The sequence below is a fragment of the Pomacea canaliculata genome, linkage group LG3, assembly GCF_003073045.1.
Source record: "Pomacea canaliculata isolate SZHN2017 linkage group LG3, ASM307304v1, whole genome shotgun sequence".
Lineage (NCBI taxonomy): Eukaryota > Metazoa > Mollusca > Gastropoda > Architaenioglossa > Ampullariidae > Pomacea > Pomacea canaliculata.
Window position 1 is genome coordinate 16,272,438 of NC_037592.1, and position 21,064 is coordinate 16,293,501.

At 36.3% G+C, this 21,064-nt stretch overlaps 3 protein-coding genes and 1 long non-coding RNA gene across 4 annotated transcripts in view; 3 read left to right on the forward strand and 1 right to left on the reverse strand.

The window, feature by feature from the left end:
* The window catches only part of LOC112558574 (MAM and LDL-receptor class A domain-containing protein 1-like), a 25,893-nt gene extending 19,974 nt beyond the window's left edge, over nucleotides 1–5,919 (forward strand). Inside the window, exons 36-44 of the mRNA XM_025229114.1 lie at nucleotides 511–736; nucleotides 2,129–2,251; nucleotides 2,343–2,597; nucleotides 3,010–3,162; nucleotides 3,570–3,823; nucleotides 4,392–4,482; nucleotides 4,754–4,893; nucleotides 5,142–5,407; nucleotides 5,688–5,919. Coding sequence (XP_025084899.1) covers nucleotides 511–736; nucleotides 2,129–2,251; nucleotides 2,343–2,597; nucleotides 3,010–3,162; nucleotides 3,570–3,823; nucleotides 4,392–4,482; nucleotides 4,754–4,827 — 1,176 coding nt within the window. The 3' untranslated portion in view covers nucleotides 4,828–4,893; nucleotides 5,142–5,407; nucleotides 5,688–5,919. The remainder of the gene's footprint in view (nucleotides 1–510; nucleotides 737–2,128; nucleotides 2,252–2,342; nucleotides 2,598–3,009; nucleotides 3,163–3,569; nucleotides 3,824–4,391; nucleotides 4,483–4,753; nucleotides 4,894–5,141; nucleotides 5,408–5,687) is intronic.
* Nucleotides 4,827–15,586, forward strand: LOC112558971 (MAM and LDL-receptor class A domain-containing protein 1-like). The gene is made up of 21 exons (XM_025229746.1): nucleotides 4,827–4,893; nucleotides 5,142–5,407; nucleotides 5,688–5,826; nucleotides 6,141–6,406; nucleotides 6,570–6,657; nucleotides 6,840–6,968; nucleotides 7,359–7,493; nucleotides 7,893–8,018; nucleotides 8,327–8,454; nucleotides 8,722–8,803; nucleotides 9,780–9,902; nucleotides 10,052–10,123; nucleotides 10,633–10,788; nucleotides 11,036–11,139; nucleotides 11,514–11,678; nucleotides 12,129–12,219; nucleotides 12,607–12,759; nucleotides 13,386–13,520; nucleotides 14,277–14,411; nucleotides 14,801–14,940; nucleotides 15,398–15,586. Exons 1-21 carry the CDS (start codon nucleotides 4,827–4,829, stop codon nucleotides 15,584–15,586), a joined length of 2,889 nt encoding a protein of 962 aa, XP_025085531.1.
* Nucleotides 15,527–19,481, forward strand: LOC112558587 (MAM and LDL-receptor class A domain-containing protein 2-like). The gene is made up of 7 exons (XM_025229128.1): nucleotides 15,527–16,947; nucleotides 17,270–17,339; nucleotides 17,751–17,860; nucleotides 18,316–18,409; nucleotides 18,610–18,709; nucleotides 19,194–19,247; nucleotides 19,358–19,481. Exons 1-6 carry the CDS (start codon nucleotides 16,338–16,340, stop codon nucleotides 19,212–19,214), a joined length of 1,005 nt encoding a protein of 334 aa, XP_025084913.1. The 5' UTR covers nucleotides 15,527–16,337; the 3' UTR covers nucleotides 19,215–19,247; nucleotides 19,358–19,481.
* Nucleotides 18,418–19,978, reverse strand: LOC112558594. Its single transcript, XR_003098195.1, has 3 exons — nucleotides 19,587–19,978; nucleotides 18,989–19,043; nucleotides 18,418–18,650 (listed from the first exon to the last, which is right to left on the reverse strand). It is a non-coding gene; the product is annotated as an uncharacterized LOC112558594 (long non-coding RNA).
* Nucleotides 19,979–21,064: the final 1,086 nt, after the last annotated feature.

The following is a 21,064-nucleotide window of genomic DNA, read 5'->3' on the forward strand; positions in this document are numbered from 1 at the left end:
TCTGTCCTACCCCCTGACCCTTTATTTATTTTTTGCTCACATTTAGTTAGAACCCTCCAGTACTTGCTAGAAAGTATATGCTAGCCCTATTTCATTTTCCTGAGGATGCCAATGTATTATCCACTGAGAAGGTGCTCACCTGATGCTTAGCTTAATCTAATGCTGCTGGCACACCCAAAAAAAATCAAAAAGGGAAAAAGGTGTGCTATGTCCCTCATCTATCCTGGTCATGTATATATTTAGGGGTTAGAGAACATCAAATATTTTCTATTAAATGGGAGTACACCTGCCTGGTCTGGTTCTGCCAGTGTGGTTCAAAGAAAGAAACATTTGCCAGCCATCTAGACACAGCTTCATTTACTAACCTGCATGTGTAAAAGCATATGCGCACATCATGTCTATGTGATTATAACTGTTAGACTATTTGTTTTGTGGCAGAAAATCTAGTAAAATTAGAATAGTGTGGGCAATGCGCTTTTTTTTCTTCGAAAACTGTTTGTTCTTCTTCAGATTTCCTTTGATGGCCAGTTAGGTTCAGGGTCAGGTGATGTTTCTGTGGATGACATCACTATCCTGCCTTATCCTTGCCCATTGCCAGGCTCCTGTGACTTTGAGAGTGGCTTTTGCTCCTTCACTAATTCTCACACTGATCAGTTTGATTGGATACGTGGTTTTGGAGCTACCACCTCGCAGTTTACTGGACCTAGCACTGACCACACCACTGGCACTACAGAAGGTCAGAAAAAGCTGTGAACATGGTAGACATTATTACCAAAAAAGTTATGAAACAGCACTAGAAACATTTATAAAAACTGTAGGTTCGTATGTGCCTGAAATTTAGAGAAATGTTTAGGAATCAATGTGCATTGGCAAACAGCTTAGCTACAAGAGTTGGGCTGCTTATAGGAATGGTGAGGATATTTTTCTTATCTTGGTGAGAAGGAGGAGGATTAATTTTTCATGTATGTTTTACAAACCTGCTGGCATTCACAAAAGGATCATCAAGCAGCAGTAAACAGTAACAAATTTTATTCTCTCTTTATAAAATGGAAACGATACAAAGAAGTACAAATAAATAAATGATACAAAGAAGTGAGTTACAGGCTTGCTTAGATGCCAGCGGAAGGTTGATTGGTCAGCAACACCATTTAGCATGGAGGTTTCTGTTGGTCCAGAGGAGGTGGAGGGAGATGCAGCTATAAGAAAGGGGCTGGACCAAACCTACCACCAGGCAAACCTCAGCAACACAAATAGCAATGTTTTCTGAGATCACTGACCAACCTAAAGCACATAGCACCCATAGCACTCCATTGAGTGAAAAGGGGAGATCAAAGGTCGGGGAAAGTTGGGATAAAGAGCAAGAGAGTACAAGGAGACTGCTCATTTGGAAGTAGGAAGTTGCAGCACAGCAAGTGGAGAGTTCACAGTGCGCATAGAAGAAGCCCCTTGAAGAAAGATGATGGAGAGGCATGTGCCACCCAGATTGCCAAGCCAGCTTCTCCAGCTGTGACTGCTTCAATGTGCATACTTTAAAGGCCAGGATTTGGGTCCATGTACAGTCTTAGCTTCGGAGATTGAAAGTTTGCTATGAGAATTTATTTGACTGTGTAGCCACGTTAGAAGCTGCAGGTGACAAGCAAGCGGTCACCATATTAAAAGTTTAAAACCCTACAGCTATGCTTTTAGTACTATCTCCACCAAGCGTGCACAAATTTGTGCCATTTAAAGGTTATCTAGTTAGAGAAACACAAATAATCAATAAAATAGATGAACAAATAAATAAGTGCATCTCTATTTGCAATCATTTTAACAATGTTGCAATTTTCTAAACTTTATGTCATTGTAGTGTTGGTGGGTAGACTGGATTGCTTTCATTAACCCATTACTGTTATGACATATCTGCCACTGGCAATATGAACAGCAGTGACTTAATTATAGATTTGTATATGTCATCGACACAGTCATATCCAAGTTTAGTTATTTCATTTTTGTTGTTCACTTCTAAATGTATTACATCTTACAGTCAAAAACATGTTTGTTTGTATATAGACAAATGTGGTGTCTTGCATGATGAAAGTGAGTATACTGCTGCTGAAATAGTGAAAAGACTGAGGTGAACTGTTTACAGGTTACTACATATTCATTGAGAGCAGTAACAACCGCCCTGGTGACAAGGCCCAGCTACTGAGTGAGACTCTAAACCCAACCTTGGCCAGCTGTCTAGTGTTCTTCTACAACATGAATGGGGCAGGTCTGTGCTGCAACTTATCAGGATTAGCTAATTTTTTTCGTATTTCAGTAGCATGATAAAACCATTTTGTCCTTATTCATTTACTCAACAGGCATGGGATCACTAAGTGTCTATCAGTCAACAAACTTCAGCCAGAAGCTGATCTTCACTCAGTCTGGTCATCATGGTGATGCATGGCTTCAGGGATCTGCTGAACTTGCCTCTGCCATGCCTTATACCATTATCTTTGAAGGAATCAAGGGAGCAAACTACACCAGTGACATAGCCTTAGATGACATTTCTGTTGCACCTGGTTCTTGTTTACATCAATCTAGAAGCACAGTTGTGACCACTCCAACACCACTTCGTAAGGTTTTATTTTAATAGAATGTTGTAAATATACATTATTATAAAAATTCTGTTGTTTTGAAAGACTTAAAAAATGCTTATTTCTTTTCTTTTCTTTGATGTCGCTATTGTGGAATGTATATTTAACATTATACCATAATTAAGTAAATAAATTATTGTAAAGAATCAATGGACGTATTGATTGCCTGACTTGTCGGCAGCTTATTTTTCTAAAAGTTCTTATTAAATTAAAAATATTTAATTTTTATTTATAAATTATATTATTTATTTTTACTTAATTTGTTTTTTAAGCTGAAAGTTACATTTAAGAGAGCTGAGAGTCAGCACATGTCTTGGGTAGCAAAGCTTTGTTATATTTGTTCTTGCTTATTATGTCAGGATCAAAGAGGCTTATTTGGGTTTTTGTTCAGCATCCTTGTCTGGTCTGAGCTGTGACTTTGAGGCTGACTTCTGTCAGTGGACACAAGATACAAATGACCAGTTTGACTGGACACGACAGCATGGTGAAACATTGACATCCAACTCAGGCCCCAGCTTTGATCACACAAAGGGAAATATACAAGGTGTTTTCTTGCCTATACATTTACAAGTGCATGTAAATTATTACTGGTAAATAGGAACACATGAGCAATTGACAATGATGTGAATATAAATCATAAAACTGTTGCTCTGTCCATTAACAGTCATATTAGCCAGGAAAATGTCAGAGCTTTAATAAATATACAGTGTATGTGCATGCATAAAGAGGAAAAACTTTGTATTGTTTAGTACTTGTTCACCTTACGTGATACATTATCTATTTTCGAACTCATTTACAATTTAGTGATTTTTCTTGAACATATATATATATTAATTCTTAAATGTTTTCTTGGAAGTTTTCAATAGGAGAGATTTTGCAAGCCAAAAACAATTAAGATTTATTAAAATCTTCCCAATCATAATTACGGTATTTTTTTAATTTTGTGTACAGGTTACTATGTGTACATTGAAACCTCCCAGCATACTGATAATGACTCAGCCCGCCTGCGCAGCCCAACCTTTCGATCCTTAGGGTCAACATGTGTGACCTTTTGGTACAACATGTATGGTGCTGATGTGAATCAACTGAACTTGTACCTTGGAACTCCAGGACAGCTTGGTACTCAAGTCTGGACAAAGTCGGGTAACCAGGGCTTTATGTGGCAATATGCTGACATTGAAATAGAACCTGTTTTTCCATCACAGGTATGTTTCTTAAGTAGTTTGAATAGAAACAAATTTAGATTTCATTCTGGGATATTGCAACTTCTAAAAAATGAATAAAACTCTATTGTAACACTAATTTTTTTCTGTGATGCATCTAATAGATTAAAAGACCTTTTAATATTAATACAATTTATATATGTACCTTCTTAATTCTGTATATGCAGATGTGTGGTTTGGGCAATGTAAAAAAAAATTTTAAGGTTTAGCTTTGGTGACCATAAACCATACTATTAATTGTTATTAATAATACATGTATTACCCCCACATTAATTTGTTGAAACATATAAATTCACAAAATTATTAAATAATAAATAAAAGTTGACAGATTTCATAAGATTTTTCTTTAACTGTTTTTGTCACATGTAATACAATCAATTGTTTGTGTGTATGTGTTTTTGTGATTGAGAGAGAGACAGAAAATGTTTAGATGTACATGAACAAAAGAAACAAAATTGTGAAATTCTCTAGAAGCTTCTATTTATCAATTTAATTTTCACACACCTGTGACATATTTGGCTCACTGTAACTGCTTTATTTTCCCTGACAGCTTATATTTGAGGCTTTCTGTGGAAAAAGAAATATGGGAAATATAGCACTGGATGATATTGTAATTTTAAATGGACCTTGTCCTCCTCAAGGTCAGATTTCCATTGCTTCTTTCTACTTGTACATTTTCTACACTGAAATGTTTAATAATGAAATATATACCTAAGACCTTAAAAAAATAGTGGTAACAATTCAGTTCACTTCAATGTCATCAAAAAACATCTTAAAACTGTTCTAAATTCTGATATTAAATTTCCCATCCATTAAAGTAAATTTACTGGAAGATTTAAAAAGAATGTGTGCCTTCAGCATGGGTACTTTGCCTTTCATCAATCCTCAATCTTGAATACTTTGTCTTTGCAGGATTCTGTGATTTTGAGGATGCACAGATGTGTGGTTTTGTGCAATCTCTTGATGATCAGTTTGACTGGAAATAATGTCTGGCCAGAATGTAACTGCAAACTCAGGTCCCACAAAGGATCACACTTATGGCACAGCTCAGGGTAAAATATTGAATATTTTATTTGTAGATTATTTTGTCTTTTAAAAAAGGAGGTTAAAATTGTAAAATGCCAGTTATACAGATGTCACCATTTTTAATCTCAGTCAGAATGAAATTGATTCCTTTATTGTTGTTTTTCTGATATTTGCTAGAATGGAAGATGATCTATGTTAAATAAGCAGCATCACAGGGATATGGCTAAGAGATAATCGACTTTTATTCCAATACGTACGCTTTTATCATTTATAGGTCACTACATGTTCATGGAGTCAGCCAGTCCCCGTGTAACTGATGATAAAGCACGAATACTAAGCAAGCCTTACAATCCAACGACTGGAAGCTGTCTGTCTTTCTGGTACTATATGAATGGAAATAGCTATATGGTGGGAACATTATCTGTGATCATTGCTCCTGTGGGCCAGCAAGCCCAACAGCCACTATGGAGTAGGGCTGGAAGTCAAGGTGGCCAGTGGCTCTTGGCTACTTTCAGTGTTCAAAGTATAGAGAAATTTCAGGTCAGTGAGTTTGGCATATTTAAAAAATTATTTTGTAGTCAGATAGAAGCAAAAACAGGGAATTAAGTCACTGAATGAATATTTGTTCCAATGAGCCTAATAACAACAGGAGCCTCTTTTTGAAGGCAAGGAAACATAACTTTTTAGGATTATAACCAGTAATTTAAGTTTGTTAATCATGCTATGATATATAGTACTTCTTACTTACAATGAACACATTTGCTCCCTTAACTGCATTTAATACATTAAATATAGCCAAATCACATATCTGATCTTACAGATAATGTTTGAAGGTACAGTTGGGGATTTTCCTTCTGGTGGAGGTATTGCATTGGATGACATCCATGTGACCCCAACAGGCTGCCTTGGTCTGGCAGACTGTGATTTTGAGCAGGGGGGGATCTGTAGCTGGATCCAGAGTAAAAATGACAGCTTGACTGGATTGTGAACAGTGGGGAGACAGGCTCCTTAAATACTGGGCCTTCTACTGACCATACTACTGGTACACAAAGTGGTGAGTTACACAGAAAAATTTACTTGTGTTGCCAAAGATTTAAAATACATGACATATTAGAGATAATCTCTTTTTTTCTCTCTTCATTTCTCACCTGCCCCACACACACACTCTCTCTCACTCAGTCACATGCACTATCCCACCCAACCTCCCATCATACAGCTGACAACTACTGCACTAATCTTTCTGCTGTATTGTTGGTGGTAACTTTTTTTACAGGTGACTATATCTACATAGAGTCAAGTTCCCTGCAGCATCCAGGAGATACAGCAGTGCTGAAATCTCAAGTGATACACCAGCATGGAATTTCTGATTACTGTTTCACATTTTGGTATCACATGTGGGGCTCCACCATTGGCACCTTGAATGTCACCTACACCGTTCCTCCCTTGGATCCCATAACTGTTTTCTCATCTTCTGGTAACCAGGGAAAGACTTGGATTGAAGGTTTTGCAGATATTTCTCAGGCATATGGTGACATTACAGTACGCTCATTTTGTGTTCTTTATATTTCAAAGTATTGTTTTTGTTTGATTTTGTTATGGAGGATTTTTGTTATCTCTTATTATGAATTTATTTTTTCCATTTTCTTTATGTTTCTTTTGGTTTTTTATGTTATTCTAATCATTTTACTGCTTCATTTTGCAGATGTCTGTTATTGGATCAATAGGAAATGGATCCCAGGGTGACATTGCTTTGGATGACTTCAAACTCTATCCATATAACTGCTCAATTGGTAAAGATCTTCATTTAGGTCTGGTTAGAAGGTCACATGTTTCATGGAATGTTCCTTACACAAAGTGATATCTTAGAAATAATGATGACATGGTTACCTATTTGTGGTAACCTCTGATGCACTCTGTTTTCCATAATAAAAAATTTGCTTCATAGTTTTTCTTCATACTTTTTTTTTAACAGTCAAGCTGTCCATTACTTCCTCTAGCCTCTTCATGTGTAATGATGCCTCCAACACAACAGTTACACAGGACAAAGTTTGTAACTTCATCAGAGACTGCCCTTTGCCTTATTTGGATGAAGCAAACTGTGGTATGCATCTTTTTCTCATGTGCATGCACAAATATGATGGCAAACACATTTTCTTATTTCATTTGTCAACTCTAATAAATAGAGTCAAACATTGATTTGGTTCTAAGTTACTGTAGCAAGACTGGTCTGTTTTACATGGCTAAACACTGTCATCAGACCATGTGGCACCTAAATTCTGTAACCAGTCTGTGGTCCAGTCGTGAGATGGTTATTGCCTATCACCAATACAATGAGGGTTTGCATTTCTAGGATCAGCTCTTGTTTCAGGCACACTGTTCTTTGTCTGCATGGGGCATCTGTTTACAGGGTTGGCTGCCTTGCTATGATATAGCATTTTATTGACTAGAGACATGAAAAAAAAGCTTAAGGTCAGTGATGTATTTTTTTCAGGTGACTGTAGCTTCCAAGATGGTACCTGCCAGTGGACAGATGACAGTACTGGCATTTGGCAATGGACCTTAGGCAGTGGTCAGTCTCATGTCAATTATTCTGCTCCCATGTATGACCACAATGGAAGTCCCACAGGTTAAACACATATTTTATATATTTTAGCAACAATTTAACAACTTTCAATTTTTCATCAATTAGTGATTTTAGTTTTATTGTGGCAGATTCACCCCACAATTTTAGAGTGATTTTTTTGGTTGGATTATCTTTGTGGTCTAGTGTCTTGGTCTATACAGCAATGAAATGAATTGAAAGATTTCCATTAATGTTGAATTAGCAGAGTTGTTTTGCTGATAGAAATCAGAAGAAAATATTCCTTAAGTAGAGTATTCAAATGATTTCTTGCAAATGAGAGCGTTTTTTTTTTTTTTTAAATTCAGAAACCCAAATTCCTCTTATTACTATGAAGACAAGGTTTAAAATAATTTTGTAGTTGTTTATGAGAGCATGTGTAACACCCCTTGCTGCTCTTTTCAGACAACTTCCTGTGCCTTGTCAGGAGTTTGGGCACAAATACTTCCATTTCTGATCTTTACAGCATCCAGTTTGGTCCCTGCAGTTCCACTTGTCAAATGCAGATGTACTACTTCATTTCTGGACAAGGTTTGTTTTTATGCAGTGTAAATAACTGGTTTCTTTTCTTATAAGAGGCTAGTTAATAGTTAAATTACAGAGCAGACAATTTGCTTTACTTGTTTGAAATATTTATGGATTTTCTAATTATTTACATTTTTTCTAAATTTTTGTCAGGTGATTTTTTTTTTATTGTCAGTTTATTTTCAGAAAAACATTTTCCTATAGTTGCACACTTTATTAAAAACTATCATCATTTGTACTGAGAGCTGCAAGTTTTGTGCCACATTAATTATAGTTTCATAATAAGTTTTATGTCCATTTTCTTGTAACCACAGACTCTCAACTAAAAGTCTTACTAGAACAGGGTGAGGAGATGTCACTTCTCTGGGCAGTTCGTGGACAAGAGATTGCCAAGTGGGTTCAGGCCACAGTTGATATACTGCGTGTATCTACACCATTCAGGGTGAGAATATATAACAGGTAGCTTATGTTCTTGATTTTCAAATTATCATAGATGTTACAGTTCAATTGTTTTACATGTCACGAAAAACAGAAGGTTTTCAAAATGATCTGTAGCAGTAATCAATCACCAGTTGCACTGAAAATATCAGTGGATGTGTCAGTTTTTTAAAAAATGGCAGGACCCCCAAACTGCCAGGAGCAGCAGAATTAACTACTATTAATGAAATGAAAAAATTACAAGAGGTGACTATACCTGTTTTGTCTATAGGTACACCTTCAAGGGTATAGCTATTCAGTGGACGCCATCGTAGCCGTCGATGATGTCCAGTTTATTAACTGCAATTTCCCAGGTACTTTCTTTGTTATACCATTTCTCAACAGGTAGGAACTGTTTTGTCATGGTGTCATCATTTCATGTTCATAGCATTACATTATATATCTATATACACACATAGATGCTTTGTCCAATTATTTTCTGTTTTTTTAAATAATTGTGTCATTTGTACTTTAATCCTTTTTATCATGCTATACAAGTATAGCTATAGATAAATAAAAAGTGTATTATGTATATACATTTACTAGTAGACAAGTCTACAGTTTTCTGGTAGTAAAAGAATAAGAATTTGTTTATAGGCCAAATGACACTGCTTTTTGAATATGACTTGATGATGGAAGAGAAAAAAACAAAATAAAGAATAATCAGGCCTATTCTATTCATTTGCACATATATACACACCTCTCTTCCTTGCTTGCTTTCTCTTCCACCCTCCCATTTTATCACAGACACAGACACTGCCTCACAAACATATTCAACTAATATTGGTCCTTACATGAGCTACAGCGGAGTTCAGGAAAGCTATCACTTCATCAAAGAAACTGTATATCCCAATTGGGAAGTTCTACTCCAGACAAGTCTATACCTGACCCCAGAGGGCATGAGATAGAACAGACCATTAGCTGGGGAAGAAGCATATCTGTCACAATCTTGCCCACCTTGCACAGACTGTAGATCGTGCCTACGGAGGGTAGGTCACAGACAATGCATCGGCTATCTGCATCTGGTTGAGTAGGACTTCTGGTTTTGGTTGGTACTGCTGTACCAGACAGTGGCAGAGAATATCAATCAGTACACTCTTAATCACTAGCCAATAAAACTGAACAAGAATGTCCCGTCTTATGCCAAATTTCTTCAGCTGTGAGAGATAATAATAATAATGACGATGATGATAGTGAGAGAAAATAAACATTTCTTGGATCATTTTTATAATACACACATATAATACACATATGACAATGCTCTGTGAGATGTCTTTATACTCTGTATAGTACCAGGAAATTGTGACAACAGTCAGAATCAGTTCCACTGCAATAGCTCTGCCTGTATCCCTATGGCAGCTGTCTGTGACTTCACTGATGACTGTGGTGATGGCAGTGATGAAGCTTCTTGTGGTGAGTTAGCAAGTCAATCAAAAACCTGAATCAGTTCTGCAATCACTGCATTGAAGACTTAAAATAAACTACAGCTGTAGTACAGAAAGAGCCACATATGCATAAAGAAAGTTATTGCCCATTAGTTATTCTTTGACCTTAAACATTAGGTCAGGGTAAACATATTCAGAAAGAGCAGCAGGAAAACCACTCACACCAGTCACCAATGATCGGCAAATGGAGTAAGATGCAGAGTATAATTAGAAGATCAGACACACAGACAAGGACCAAGAAAAATGCATGTCTAAGCGAGAGAGAGATTGTCATTTACTTCATTAGTTGTAATTTAGTGGCAGAATGGAAAAGTTGCTGAATTGATAAGTGTTGAGTGTATGATGGAATTTATGTACATTGCCAGCACTTATCACTAATAAGGTGAGCTTGGGCCCACCACTTCTCATTTATTCACTTGTATAAGTAGGAGACTTAAGACTATTCCTGTCATAGTATAATCTACAGCTCTAAACAGTACATTACAGATGTGTTTTTACCCCTGTTCTCTGTTTATGCCTGTCTCCATCTTTCATCTTACAACTTGTGCTGCCTCATTAATTAATCTTTTAAGAGTTATCCATCCTAGCAAACTACACTCTGCATCAGTGGTAAAGATTGTGCATAAACTTTAGCAAAGTATTTATTTGGCACTGTAACTTCTGAGCTTATTGTCCTTCTTTAATCACACCTTCTTCAGACACCTATCCATCACGCACAGACTTTGAGGAAAGTTTGAATAGCTGGTACAATGACCATTCTGGATCTGACAACTTTGACTGGACCCGTTCACATGGTTCAACCAGTACAATTGGCACTGGCCCTTCACGTGACCACAGTAGAGGAACTTCCGCTGGTGAGTTTATATTTTACAGTGTAATGAAGACTGTGTCTTGTAAGTGGTTATATTTGACACAGTCTCTAGTATTTCTTTAATGTTTCCTGAAGTAAATTTTAAAATAGTTCAGAACTTTTTACTGTTCTATTTAAAATTTTGATACGAATGCAACATTACGGATGATTTGAAAATTAATGTAAGATTCAATACAACAGTTCCTAGTGAGAAACTGTTGATAATTCTACATAACCTTTTCTGATTGCAGGTTATTATGTGTACATAGAGAGTTCTGTACCCAGGAAAGCTGGTGACAAAGCTTGGCTAGTAAGCACTAATGCCTTTAATCCAACTGTGGGATCCAAATGTGTTGTAAGCTTTTTTATTTTATTTCTTTAATCAAGTATTTTGTTGACATTGAGCTTCAGCATACATTTTTATAATTTTATGAAAATGGTATTAAATATGCATTATTTATGCATCATGTCTTTGCCTATACTCAAATACACTTGCAGATATATACATTTTTAATTATGACTGAAGTACAGTTGATCTGGCATAGGCTTTTTGGGAGAGAGAGAGTGTGTGCATATATATAAAACTTGTTGTTTGCAACCAACTCTTCCTGTGATTCATATCCTGGTGCATTTGGATTGTGGAATATCTGCATCTGAAATCATGGGCAGATATTCTTTTCTTTGAAAATGTAACTCAGAGATGTGTTTCTTTTTAAAATCATGTCCCAGATGCGTTTCTATTATCATATGTATGGAGCAACTATTGGGAGTCTCAATGTTTACACCCGTTCCTCTCTTCTTGGTGGCTTGAAGGAGATTCTTTCTCTTTCTGGTAACTATGGTGATGCTTGGATGCGTAAAGACATAACACTACATGAGACCATGGAATTCCAGGTTCAAAAATACTTTTACTTCTTATATGTTTATGCTACTAGCACTTTCCTTCCATAAATGTATATGGGTTACTCCATGTTCTTATGGTGACATAATGTTCTTTCAAAAAAGGGGAACCTTATATCTGGGCCATTTACATTGTTGTGCTATGGCACAATTAAAAAGAGGTTTCTTTAATATATCAACATATATGTAGCGCAAAATCACTCTATAATTAGCAGCCGATCTTCCCCTTTTCCCCATTATGCCCTTTTCTTGTTTAAAAGAAGCCATGTCTTGTTTGCATGGTGCTTTCTTTATGACAAGACATCTTGCATGGTGCTTTCTTTATGACCAAGACATGTGAACCACCTTGGTAGTGACACAAGCATTACTGGTTACAACAAAATTCAAGTTTAGTAAAAAAAATTTTAGTCCTGAAGTTTGTCATTAATTGCTAATGATTTTCAGATTGTGCTTGAAGGGGTGGTTGGCAATGGTTATCAAGGTGATATTGGTATTGATGATATTTCCATGACTCCAGATTGTGAAATTTCCACAGGTAAATAGTGTTACATTTCTAAGGATGGGGAGGGGGTGAATTGTTAACATCATACAGTCTCATTTATTACTATTGTGCCTGTTGTTTGGATGAGATTCATAAAAGTGCCTTTTTCTCAAGACAGCACAAATATAACAGCAATTTCTTTGAATTACAAATTCTGACTTAAAGAATTGAACAGTTTAAAAGGAACAGATGGATGGAGCAAAAATATATGAGAGGATGGTATTCTGAGCAGGCAGCTGAGGGCCTGATGTTGGTGAGAGGATGGATCTATGTTAAGAGCTCTTCGTGCCAAAAATAGATAAGTGGATATGCGAGGGTGAGGCCGAGGGAGATGTAGCTTCTTGACTTCAGTCAGTCTGAGAAAAATCTTTCTTGTCTTAGAACCATTTCCTACTGGTTCACCACCCCCACCAACTGTTCCTGGACCATGTTCAGCAAATCTGTTTGCTTGTGATGGGAACCGCTGCATCCCTAAGTCTGGAGTGTGTGACTTCCAGCAGCAGTGCAGTGATGGCAGTGATGAGCTCATGTGTGGTAATGCAGAAACAAAAAATAACCTATCTATAAGCCAATGTATGGCAAAAAATCATGTCTTTAAGTTGAACTAAGCTGCTCGATTTTTGCCTTCATGTTTTCTTCCTCAAATGCATATCCAAAAGTTTTATATTGCATCGACTGTGCCAGTGGTACATGTTATACTTTGCATAAGAACCAAAGGTGAGTGTTAGAGGCTTTATATAGAGATTGATAGTACTGTAATTGTTTTTTGTACATGATTTTATTTTGCAACATTTTGCTGGTCGTCACCATATTTAGCGTTCTAACATGAATGGTTAGCCAATAAAAAATTTTTGATTTGAACAATGCAGAAAATGTCATCATTTGATGCTGAGATTTTAACTGTGTCAAATGAAGAAGTTACTCCTTAGGCTGCAGTTCTTGCTAGAATCTCATTGTTGTGAGGTGAGGAAAGAGACATATAGAGGGAAATGAGAATGAAGTGACTGCTGTCATGGTTGGAGGCAGTAATTTTCAGTAAAATTAAAAATTTGAAATAAATATATATATGAAAATGTCTTAAATTGTTTTGATTTTCTGTTCTGAGAAATCAAGATGTCTGGGAGTAAGTTTAAAAACATACTCTGAACACTCTTCATCAGGTAAATGCACATTTGAAGTTAACCTCTGTGGATGGAGAGATCACAGCACAGGGCAGTTTGCCTGGGTCAGAGTGCCCTCTAATGACAGTGCATTTACTGGTGGGCCCTCCTCAGATGCTAATGGCTTGGTAGGAGGTACGCTTTCCAACTGAATTATGAAAGTACACAGCTTAACCATTCAGATCCTGCACACTCAGATATTGTGTTTATTTAATGCTGTGATATGGTTTTCAAAACCATACGCATAGACCAACATAAATTGAATTTTAACTAGTCTTTGAGATGATCTATTACAATCAGCTTACATGTAAACAAGATGCTTAAGTTATTATTTAGAGGGAGCTTCTCTAAGATCAAATCATATTTTTTTTTATTAAAGAGGTTTCAGTAGGTGATAACGTCACATAACAGGCAGAGTTTCTAGAAATTTGTAAGACCAGTAGAATTAAGTTATATTATATGACTTTTAAAGGATTGCTGTAAAGAGGCTTCTTAATGGTAATGAAAACTAGAACAAAGCCTTCATAATATTTTGTGCAGTAAAATGTTTTGATCAAAACTATTAATTCTGCCCAGAAACCAGATTGTTCTTTATAGCCTTTACTTTTTCATTTCAATTAATTTAATTGTAATTTACTTTCAAAATAATGTCAAATCCATTTATCTGGCATGTGAATGCATGTTGTTAAGTCTTGTTTGTGAACATATAAACCCAAGAGGAAAGGGACTTTTTAATAAAGAGAGTGATAGAGCATATTCTGACAGGAAATGTCCTAGAATTTTTTAAAAAATTAGCATGAGCTTTTAAACATGTTGAGCTGTTATTAAGTTAAATTAGGAATTCCAGGTTTATACATCATAACAGTACTGATGTTTATGTCTTGTGCACAGGTGGGCAGTATATGCTGGTTCAGCCCACTATGGGTGTGACAAAGGATCGTGCCAGACTGGTATCTCCTGTGTTCAATGCATCTGGCACCAAATGTCAGATGAGCTTCAAATACTACATCTCTGGTGACAGCACAGGTAGAGGAAACCTACACTGTTTGACGTGTTTATTAACTAAGCAAAACAATTGTCAAGTGGTTTCATTTGATTGCAAATAATTTTACTTAGTATTTTCCTCACTGTTGGATATATATATTTCTGTTTTTACTTTGCACATTCACACTGAATGTGAGACAAAATGGTGAGCTTTGGGTGTTGAAAAAGCTGGCTCTTGACAAATTGTTAAAAGCATATTTTTACCTATCCTTATACAAAATATTTCACTCACCAAAGTGTTGCCTATATCCATGCTGGTGTTACCTGGACAGCACAGCATTTCATAATTTTTCAGTTATTTTGTAAACATGTAAATATTTTAATTTTCCAAACTTCTTTTCTGATGCGCTTAAATGATTTCTTGCACCCAGGCAGCCTGATAATCCTCCTTCAAAAGGCTTCTGACATTGGTACAGACAGTGGTGTTGGTTTGTGGCACCACATAGGAAATGTTGGCAATACCTGGCAGTTCTACACTGTTGATATAGGACAGATTGACTATCCCTTTGTGGTCAGTGCTACTTCTCTGTTAGTTTTGCTGTAAAGAGAAAAGTGACGCCTTAGTTTCCCTCTGTTTACCCTTTCTCTTTCTGCCTTGACCCTTTATCACTTTCTTCCCTTCCTCTGTCTGCCTCACTATTTTTGTTTATCCAACCTTTTTCACTATCTTCCTTTCCTATGTCTACTTCTCTCTGCTTTGTCATCCATTGCCACTTCTTCATCCACTTACTTCATTGTTGTGTTCTTTGGCTTTAAAATGCTAATGCATTACCTTTACTTAAAACAACTTGTAATAAGAGTGCTGTAAATATTTGGAAGCCTCAGTATGCACTCATGCATATGTTCCAATAATAGATAATTTGAGGGTCAGAGTTATAAAGAAAATACTTGCTGATATTGAACAAAATGTTTTTTTCAAAATGTATAGAATCCATAAATCTGTAATAATTTTATATCCTCATTTGCAGATCACATTTACATCCCTTCCCAGTCTTCAGTTTGGTACTTGTGATGTGGCAGTTGACAACATTGACTTTAAGGACTGCAAGGCAGGTCAGATTGCAAACAGCACAGGTAATGGTAGAGACACAGGTGTCATAGGCGATGGTAAAGATACAGATGTCAACATGTTGACATTGGGGGAAGGGTTATTGTAAAATGCTAAAATATGTCAGAATTTTGTAAAAAGAAAAAGTCCTTAGCTGGGTGTAGTCTCTCTTTCTGTGCAACATAAAATTAAAGTTTTAGAGTACTAAGAAAACCAAAGGTTGCAATGTATATTTTTCAAGTTTGAAGCTTCAAGTGCTTAGTCAGGAATCGGGTTATACTACAGTGTAAGCAGAATAGTGTCACAGAGTTGAGCACTATTCCCAGTTGAACCTGATGGAGCTGCTGCCACTCTGTCCTTTGACTAAAGCCCTAGTTATAACTGTTAGTGCAGGATTCAGAAAGCCCTGTTCCTTAGATTCTCTATCAAAGTGACATCCACCTATGGCCAGTCCTTGCCTTTTCTTTCTGTGTTGGTTGTTATAGTGAGTATTTATGACCTTTTCCTTTTATACAGCACACATTTTAAAAAAATCTTTGACTTTACTACCAGTTGTGGATTTCTCTTCTAGCAGTGCTAACACTGTTATCCAAAAATAAACATAATTATGGTTTTGTGTTGTGATCGATGCAGGCTGCAGCAGTGATAAGTATACATGTGGTAATGGTGTTTGCATCAACCCAGAAAAGAAATGTGATGCAGCCAACGACTGTGGTGATGAGAATGCATCAGATGAAGAAGATCCTAGCTGTGCCAATTACTTGCGCTTCAATTTTGAGAGTTCCAATTTTGGTGAATTTACCCAAGGTCACACAGGCATAGAAGATAAGACTGACTGGCAGATTGGGCAAGCAAGCAGTATGTCATTCTCAGGACTTCCACATACAGACCACACCACTGGTAAATCCTCTGGACATTTCTTGTTTGCAAGGTCTCACAACCCTGGAGACACAGCCTGGCTCATTTCTCGACCATTTGGAGCAACAGCAGGACAATGTACCTGCCAGATGAAGCTTTTCTTCTACATCTTTGGCAGTAACATACATCATCTCAGCATCCTGTACCGCACACACAATGCTGGGCCTCCTGATGGACAGATCTGGACAAGTGCTGGTCAGCAGGGCCCTAACTGGCTAGAAGCCTCACCCCTCATCAGCATCGCCACACCTTTCCAGATTATTATTGAAGCATATGTGGCCACAGCAGATCAAGCCATTGCTATTGATGATGTGTCATTTTCACCTGGATGTCAACATAATGCTACCAGTCTGCCACCATTGTCATCTACCTCAACATTTAAGCCCATGACTTCAACAACATCTGCAAGAAAAACATCAAATCCTTTGCCAGTGACATGCAAGAATGCTGAGTTGATGTGTGATAACCAACAGCAGTGTTATACCAAGGATAAGCTGTGTGACAACAAGACTGACTGTGTTGATGGAAGTGATGAAGCAAAGTCCAAGTGCAGTAAGTCTTATATTCTTTTGTTTCCTATTCTGTTACCTGCAGACTCCTTATCTTTGTTAGACCATTTTTGGTTATTAAAGTGTTATAGTGTACAGGAGGTTCCTTATTGTCTCCAATGTTAAGAATGAAGCAAGGTATAGGAGAATATCTATATATAGATATAATAAAGTGTGCTCATTTTCTTTTTGTCATGGTAAACAAGATGAAGTTTTCACTTTTATTTCAATGTCAAAGAAACTTCATTATTGTTTAAATTTATATTATCCATTTTCCAGGATGATGACTTTTTACCTTTACTGACATTGAAAAAAAACTTTTTCAGCCTGTCATTCCCACTTATGTTTCAATGGTGGCCAGTGTTCAGTTAAAGCTGGTGCAGGACCGATATGCAAGTGAGCACCTAGAATAAATTATGCAAAAACTGGAATAAATTAAGGAATACTAACGCTAATCTTAATACCAGAATTATGTATGAACAGGTCTTATCGTTCTTGTTCTTACATTCTGAAGTATTTCTTATAAAATAATAATCATATATATGTATAGATGTGCATACACATGACTGAAATATTCATAAACACATGTACTTTGTGTAATTTTGAGTTCTGAGTGGAAATTGCAGCTAGCGACCCATGTGAGGTTTTTATTTGAGCACATTGTAATTATACACTATCATCACAGAACCTATGCTACAACAGATTTTGAATTCATTTTGCAAAACTGCATTGTAGTCTCTGTTTATTACTTTTATTTTTTATACATTTGTTATTTTTGTAAAACTTAACAAATCTGTTATGTCTTAGTTGTGTCAAAAACTACTCAGGTTTAGACTGCAAAACCCCACCTGCTGCATCAGGCATTGGTATCAACACAACTCCTTCAGGCCAGCAAGACAACAGCAGCAATAGTACAAGTACCTTCATTTCCCTTTATCCATTGAATAATTTACTGATTTGCCTAAGAATAGCTTTGCTTGTTTAGTATCACTAAGATTATTTCTTTACAGATTTGTTTTCTCTGCAGTAAGTTGATCTGAGTGTTGAGATTCTGTCAGAAATGTGTGTGTTTTTGAAATTATTTTGACATTTTGCCAGAAGCTTCTGTCAATCCAGGATTTTAAATCAATATTTGGAGTGTGGATCTTATAATTATAAAATTCAGTCAGAAACAGCTAGGCTTCAAGTACCAAAAGAAAACAGCTTTTCCTTAGGAATTTTGCTGCATGCTTTATTGAGCCGGTTTTTTAAAATTATAAAAATTGCACAATCTATGCATAAACTCTCAAATAAATGTACAGAGCATAAAATACAAAATATTCCTCTGGGATAAATAAAATGTTATCTTATTATATCATGTCCTTTGTCACAGAGAAATGGGCAATCCCTGTAGGTGTCATTCTAGGACTTCTTGCCATCGGCGCTACGGTTGGCAGCGTTTTAGTTTTTCGCAGGCGTAATGGAGGGTGAATATTTTTCATATATGCCAATGAAATGGCTATTGAAGAAAATTATTCATATTTACAGACTTTTTATTTCTTTAATGCTGGGCTGTTTAACTATTAATGTTAAAGCTTATCTAAGCCAGTAAACCATTTAGAAAGTGCTTTGCTGAGACTCTTTAGAATTTTTGAATAGAAACTTTGTTTCAATAATTTGTTGACAGACTAAGATCAATAAGGTTTCCATTTGCACTTTGGCGGCAGTCTGAAACAAATGATGGCCTTTCTAATCCAATCTATGATCACAACTCAGGAGACTCTGATGTAAGCAGCCTTTACTATTGTTTTTTTTTCATACTATATGAGAGAAATAATTATTAGTAGAATGAAGGAAGCCAGCATACCATTAGGTCTACCTTTAAAAGCATGTAGGTCTAGTTGGATGCAATTTGTTTCTAATGAGTGAGTAAATATTAGTGCAAGATACTATTTCTCATAATCAGGGTAAGCACCATCAGTTGCTAAGTTTTATGGCAATGATCAGGTACATTAATAAATCAATAACACACATCAGGGTTGTACAATGTACATGGATATACTTACCTTGTCAAAGCTACAGCCAACAGAAGTTATAGGTCTATATATTTATTGGATATATCTGTAGACAAATGTAACACCACAAGTTTTATGTCTTTTTGTGCATGGTGATTTCATCTGAATTTCTGTTTTACTTAATTTAAAATGGTAACTTGTCAGAAGTTTGGCATGGCTATTTTGAGTTATTTTGTTAAACTTCTTGGCTTTGCAGATCCACTTTGGCCAATTATAGCCACTAGCTATCCAGTACTTTGATGACCTTTTGGTAAGAAAGCATTGTTATTTATATAGCACTGAAGTTAAAATTATACCAACAAAATTTACAAGTAAAATATTTTAATTAGTTTTTCATGTGATGTTTACATTCATTTTCAGATAACCCAGCTAACTCCACATGTGAAGACCATTTGACTTTCTTCTCTACACAGAAGCTTCAGAAATAGTGTGTTATTTATTGTGTCGAAAATTTAAACAGTAAATAAAAATGTAAACAAAAAAAGCACTGCCTTGTTATTTATTTTGAAGTTTAATTGAAATGATGTAAGGGATTTTTACACCCTTTTGTATGCCTGACTAAACTTCCTGTAGGTTAAGTTCTACTTACATTAGACACATCGAAATTGTTCACATTTGAGTCCCATTGTCCACCATCTTGAAATATTCCCCTACAAATGAAATAATTTTGTGAGCAGAAATGGGAGACGTTTCCTGTAAACTATTTCAAGAACACGATAGTAATTACTTCCCTTGGATTGTGAGGCATCCGTAACTTTAAGGTTTAACTTTCGTACTTTCCTTAGCACGAGAGCTTCAATCGTCTTTCCAAGTCCCTTTGGTGTCGCAAATCTGCAGTTCTTAAATGTCTTGTCACAGAAAGAGGGAGATAAAGAATATGTGCGTGTGCACGTGCGATTATAAGCAGTTTGCTTAACCAAATAAGAGCGAAAGAACCTTTAAAACAAATTATCGTCACGAGAAATAATCAGTTCTTTTGGGTTCCCCCACCCCCAGCAAACACGCAAGATTCGACCAAGCTTGGATCAAGCTTGGGCCAAGCTAAAAACATTGACCCAAGCTTGCCGAATCTTGCGTGTTTGCTGGGTCTGCATTGCCGTTTTAGTTTTCTGTCCTTCACTATCTTTACTCTTCCACTCTCTGTATCTATATCTCTGATATCCGATGAGGACGCAGGGCATAGTTTCGGAGCAGATATAAGTGTATCACAGTGTCTCGACAGGTACACGTGTACACTACACTAATCAGTGACGCAGTTATTTAAACAACTGCATGGGTTTTCATATGATTTTTTTTTTTAAGTAATCGGTTTGAAAAATGGCATGGGTCGATTTTTATGTGTAATATTAGACATTATGTCACATATATATATGCCTTTAGGTATTCTGAGTTTCTGACAATAACAGTGGCGTAGGAAGATGGTCGCGGCTTTTTTGCGGGCGGGAGGGGGTGGGGGTGGCAAACTTCATGATGACAGTAAACGACATTCGCACTCAAACATGACGAAAAAAAGGAGGGGGTGCGTGAGTGCAGCACACATGCATACACATGCGCGTGCACGGTGGTAGCATCAAAACATTTATGCTGCTTTCAGTGCTAAACGACAATGCAACTCATACAAGAAACAAAACTCGTTGAAAAATTACTCAACCGCTTATCACAATCACAAGAGATTATGTAATATTCAGAATAGGATGACCTTATAATCATAGTAATCACATTCGAGGTTTGCAAGTCAGTGTGCCACAAAAAATAATATAAGTAAGACATGCCCCATATCATATCAACGAAGAGGATAAATTTATCATGCTAAGCTGCCCATGTCTGATTAAGCTACGAAAAAAGATTAATTCCATGAAATATTACAATATACCTTATTAATAACTTTGTGGAAAGGCCGTATTTTTACATGATTATGAAAGAAAGACGGGATTCATTTGATTATCAGAGAAAGTCGATTTTTATATGATTACAAATATGTCGATCAGTTTATCATATATAATTGTGAAAGAAAGTTGGTTTTCATGTGATTATGAAAGAAAGATGTATTCAAATGATTATAATTCG

Bases quoted from the DNA above. Each gene is read 5' to 3' on its own strand.
- LOC112558587 (XM_025229128.1), top strand. From the start codon at position 16,338: ATGTCATTCTCAGGACTTCCACATACAGACCACACCACTGGTAAATCC. The intron at 17,340-17,750 runs GTGAGCACCTAG...GTTATGTCTTAG, and splicing joins GGTGCAGGACCGATATGCAA to TTGTGTCAAAAACTACTCAG. The intron at 17,861-18,315 runs GTACCTTCATTT...CCTTTGTCACAG, and splicing joins CAACAGCAGCAATAGTACAA to AGAAATGGGCAATCCCTGTA.
- LOC112558971 (XM_025229746.1), top strand. From the start codon at position 4,827: ATGTCTGGCCAGAATGTAACTGCAAACTCAGGTCCCACAAAGGATCAC. The intron at 6,407-6,569 runs GTACGCTCATTT...TTCATTTTGCAG, and splicing joins AGGCATATGGTGACATTACA to ATGTCTGTTATTGGATCAAT. The intron at 6,969-7,358 runs GTATGCATCTTT...TATTTTTTTCAG, and splicing joins TTTGGATGAAGCAAACTGTG to GTGACTGTAGCTTCCAAGAT.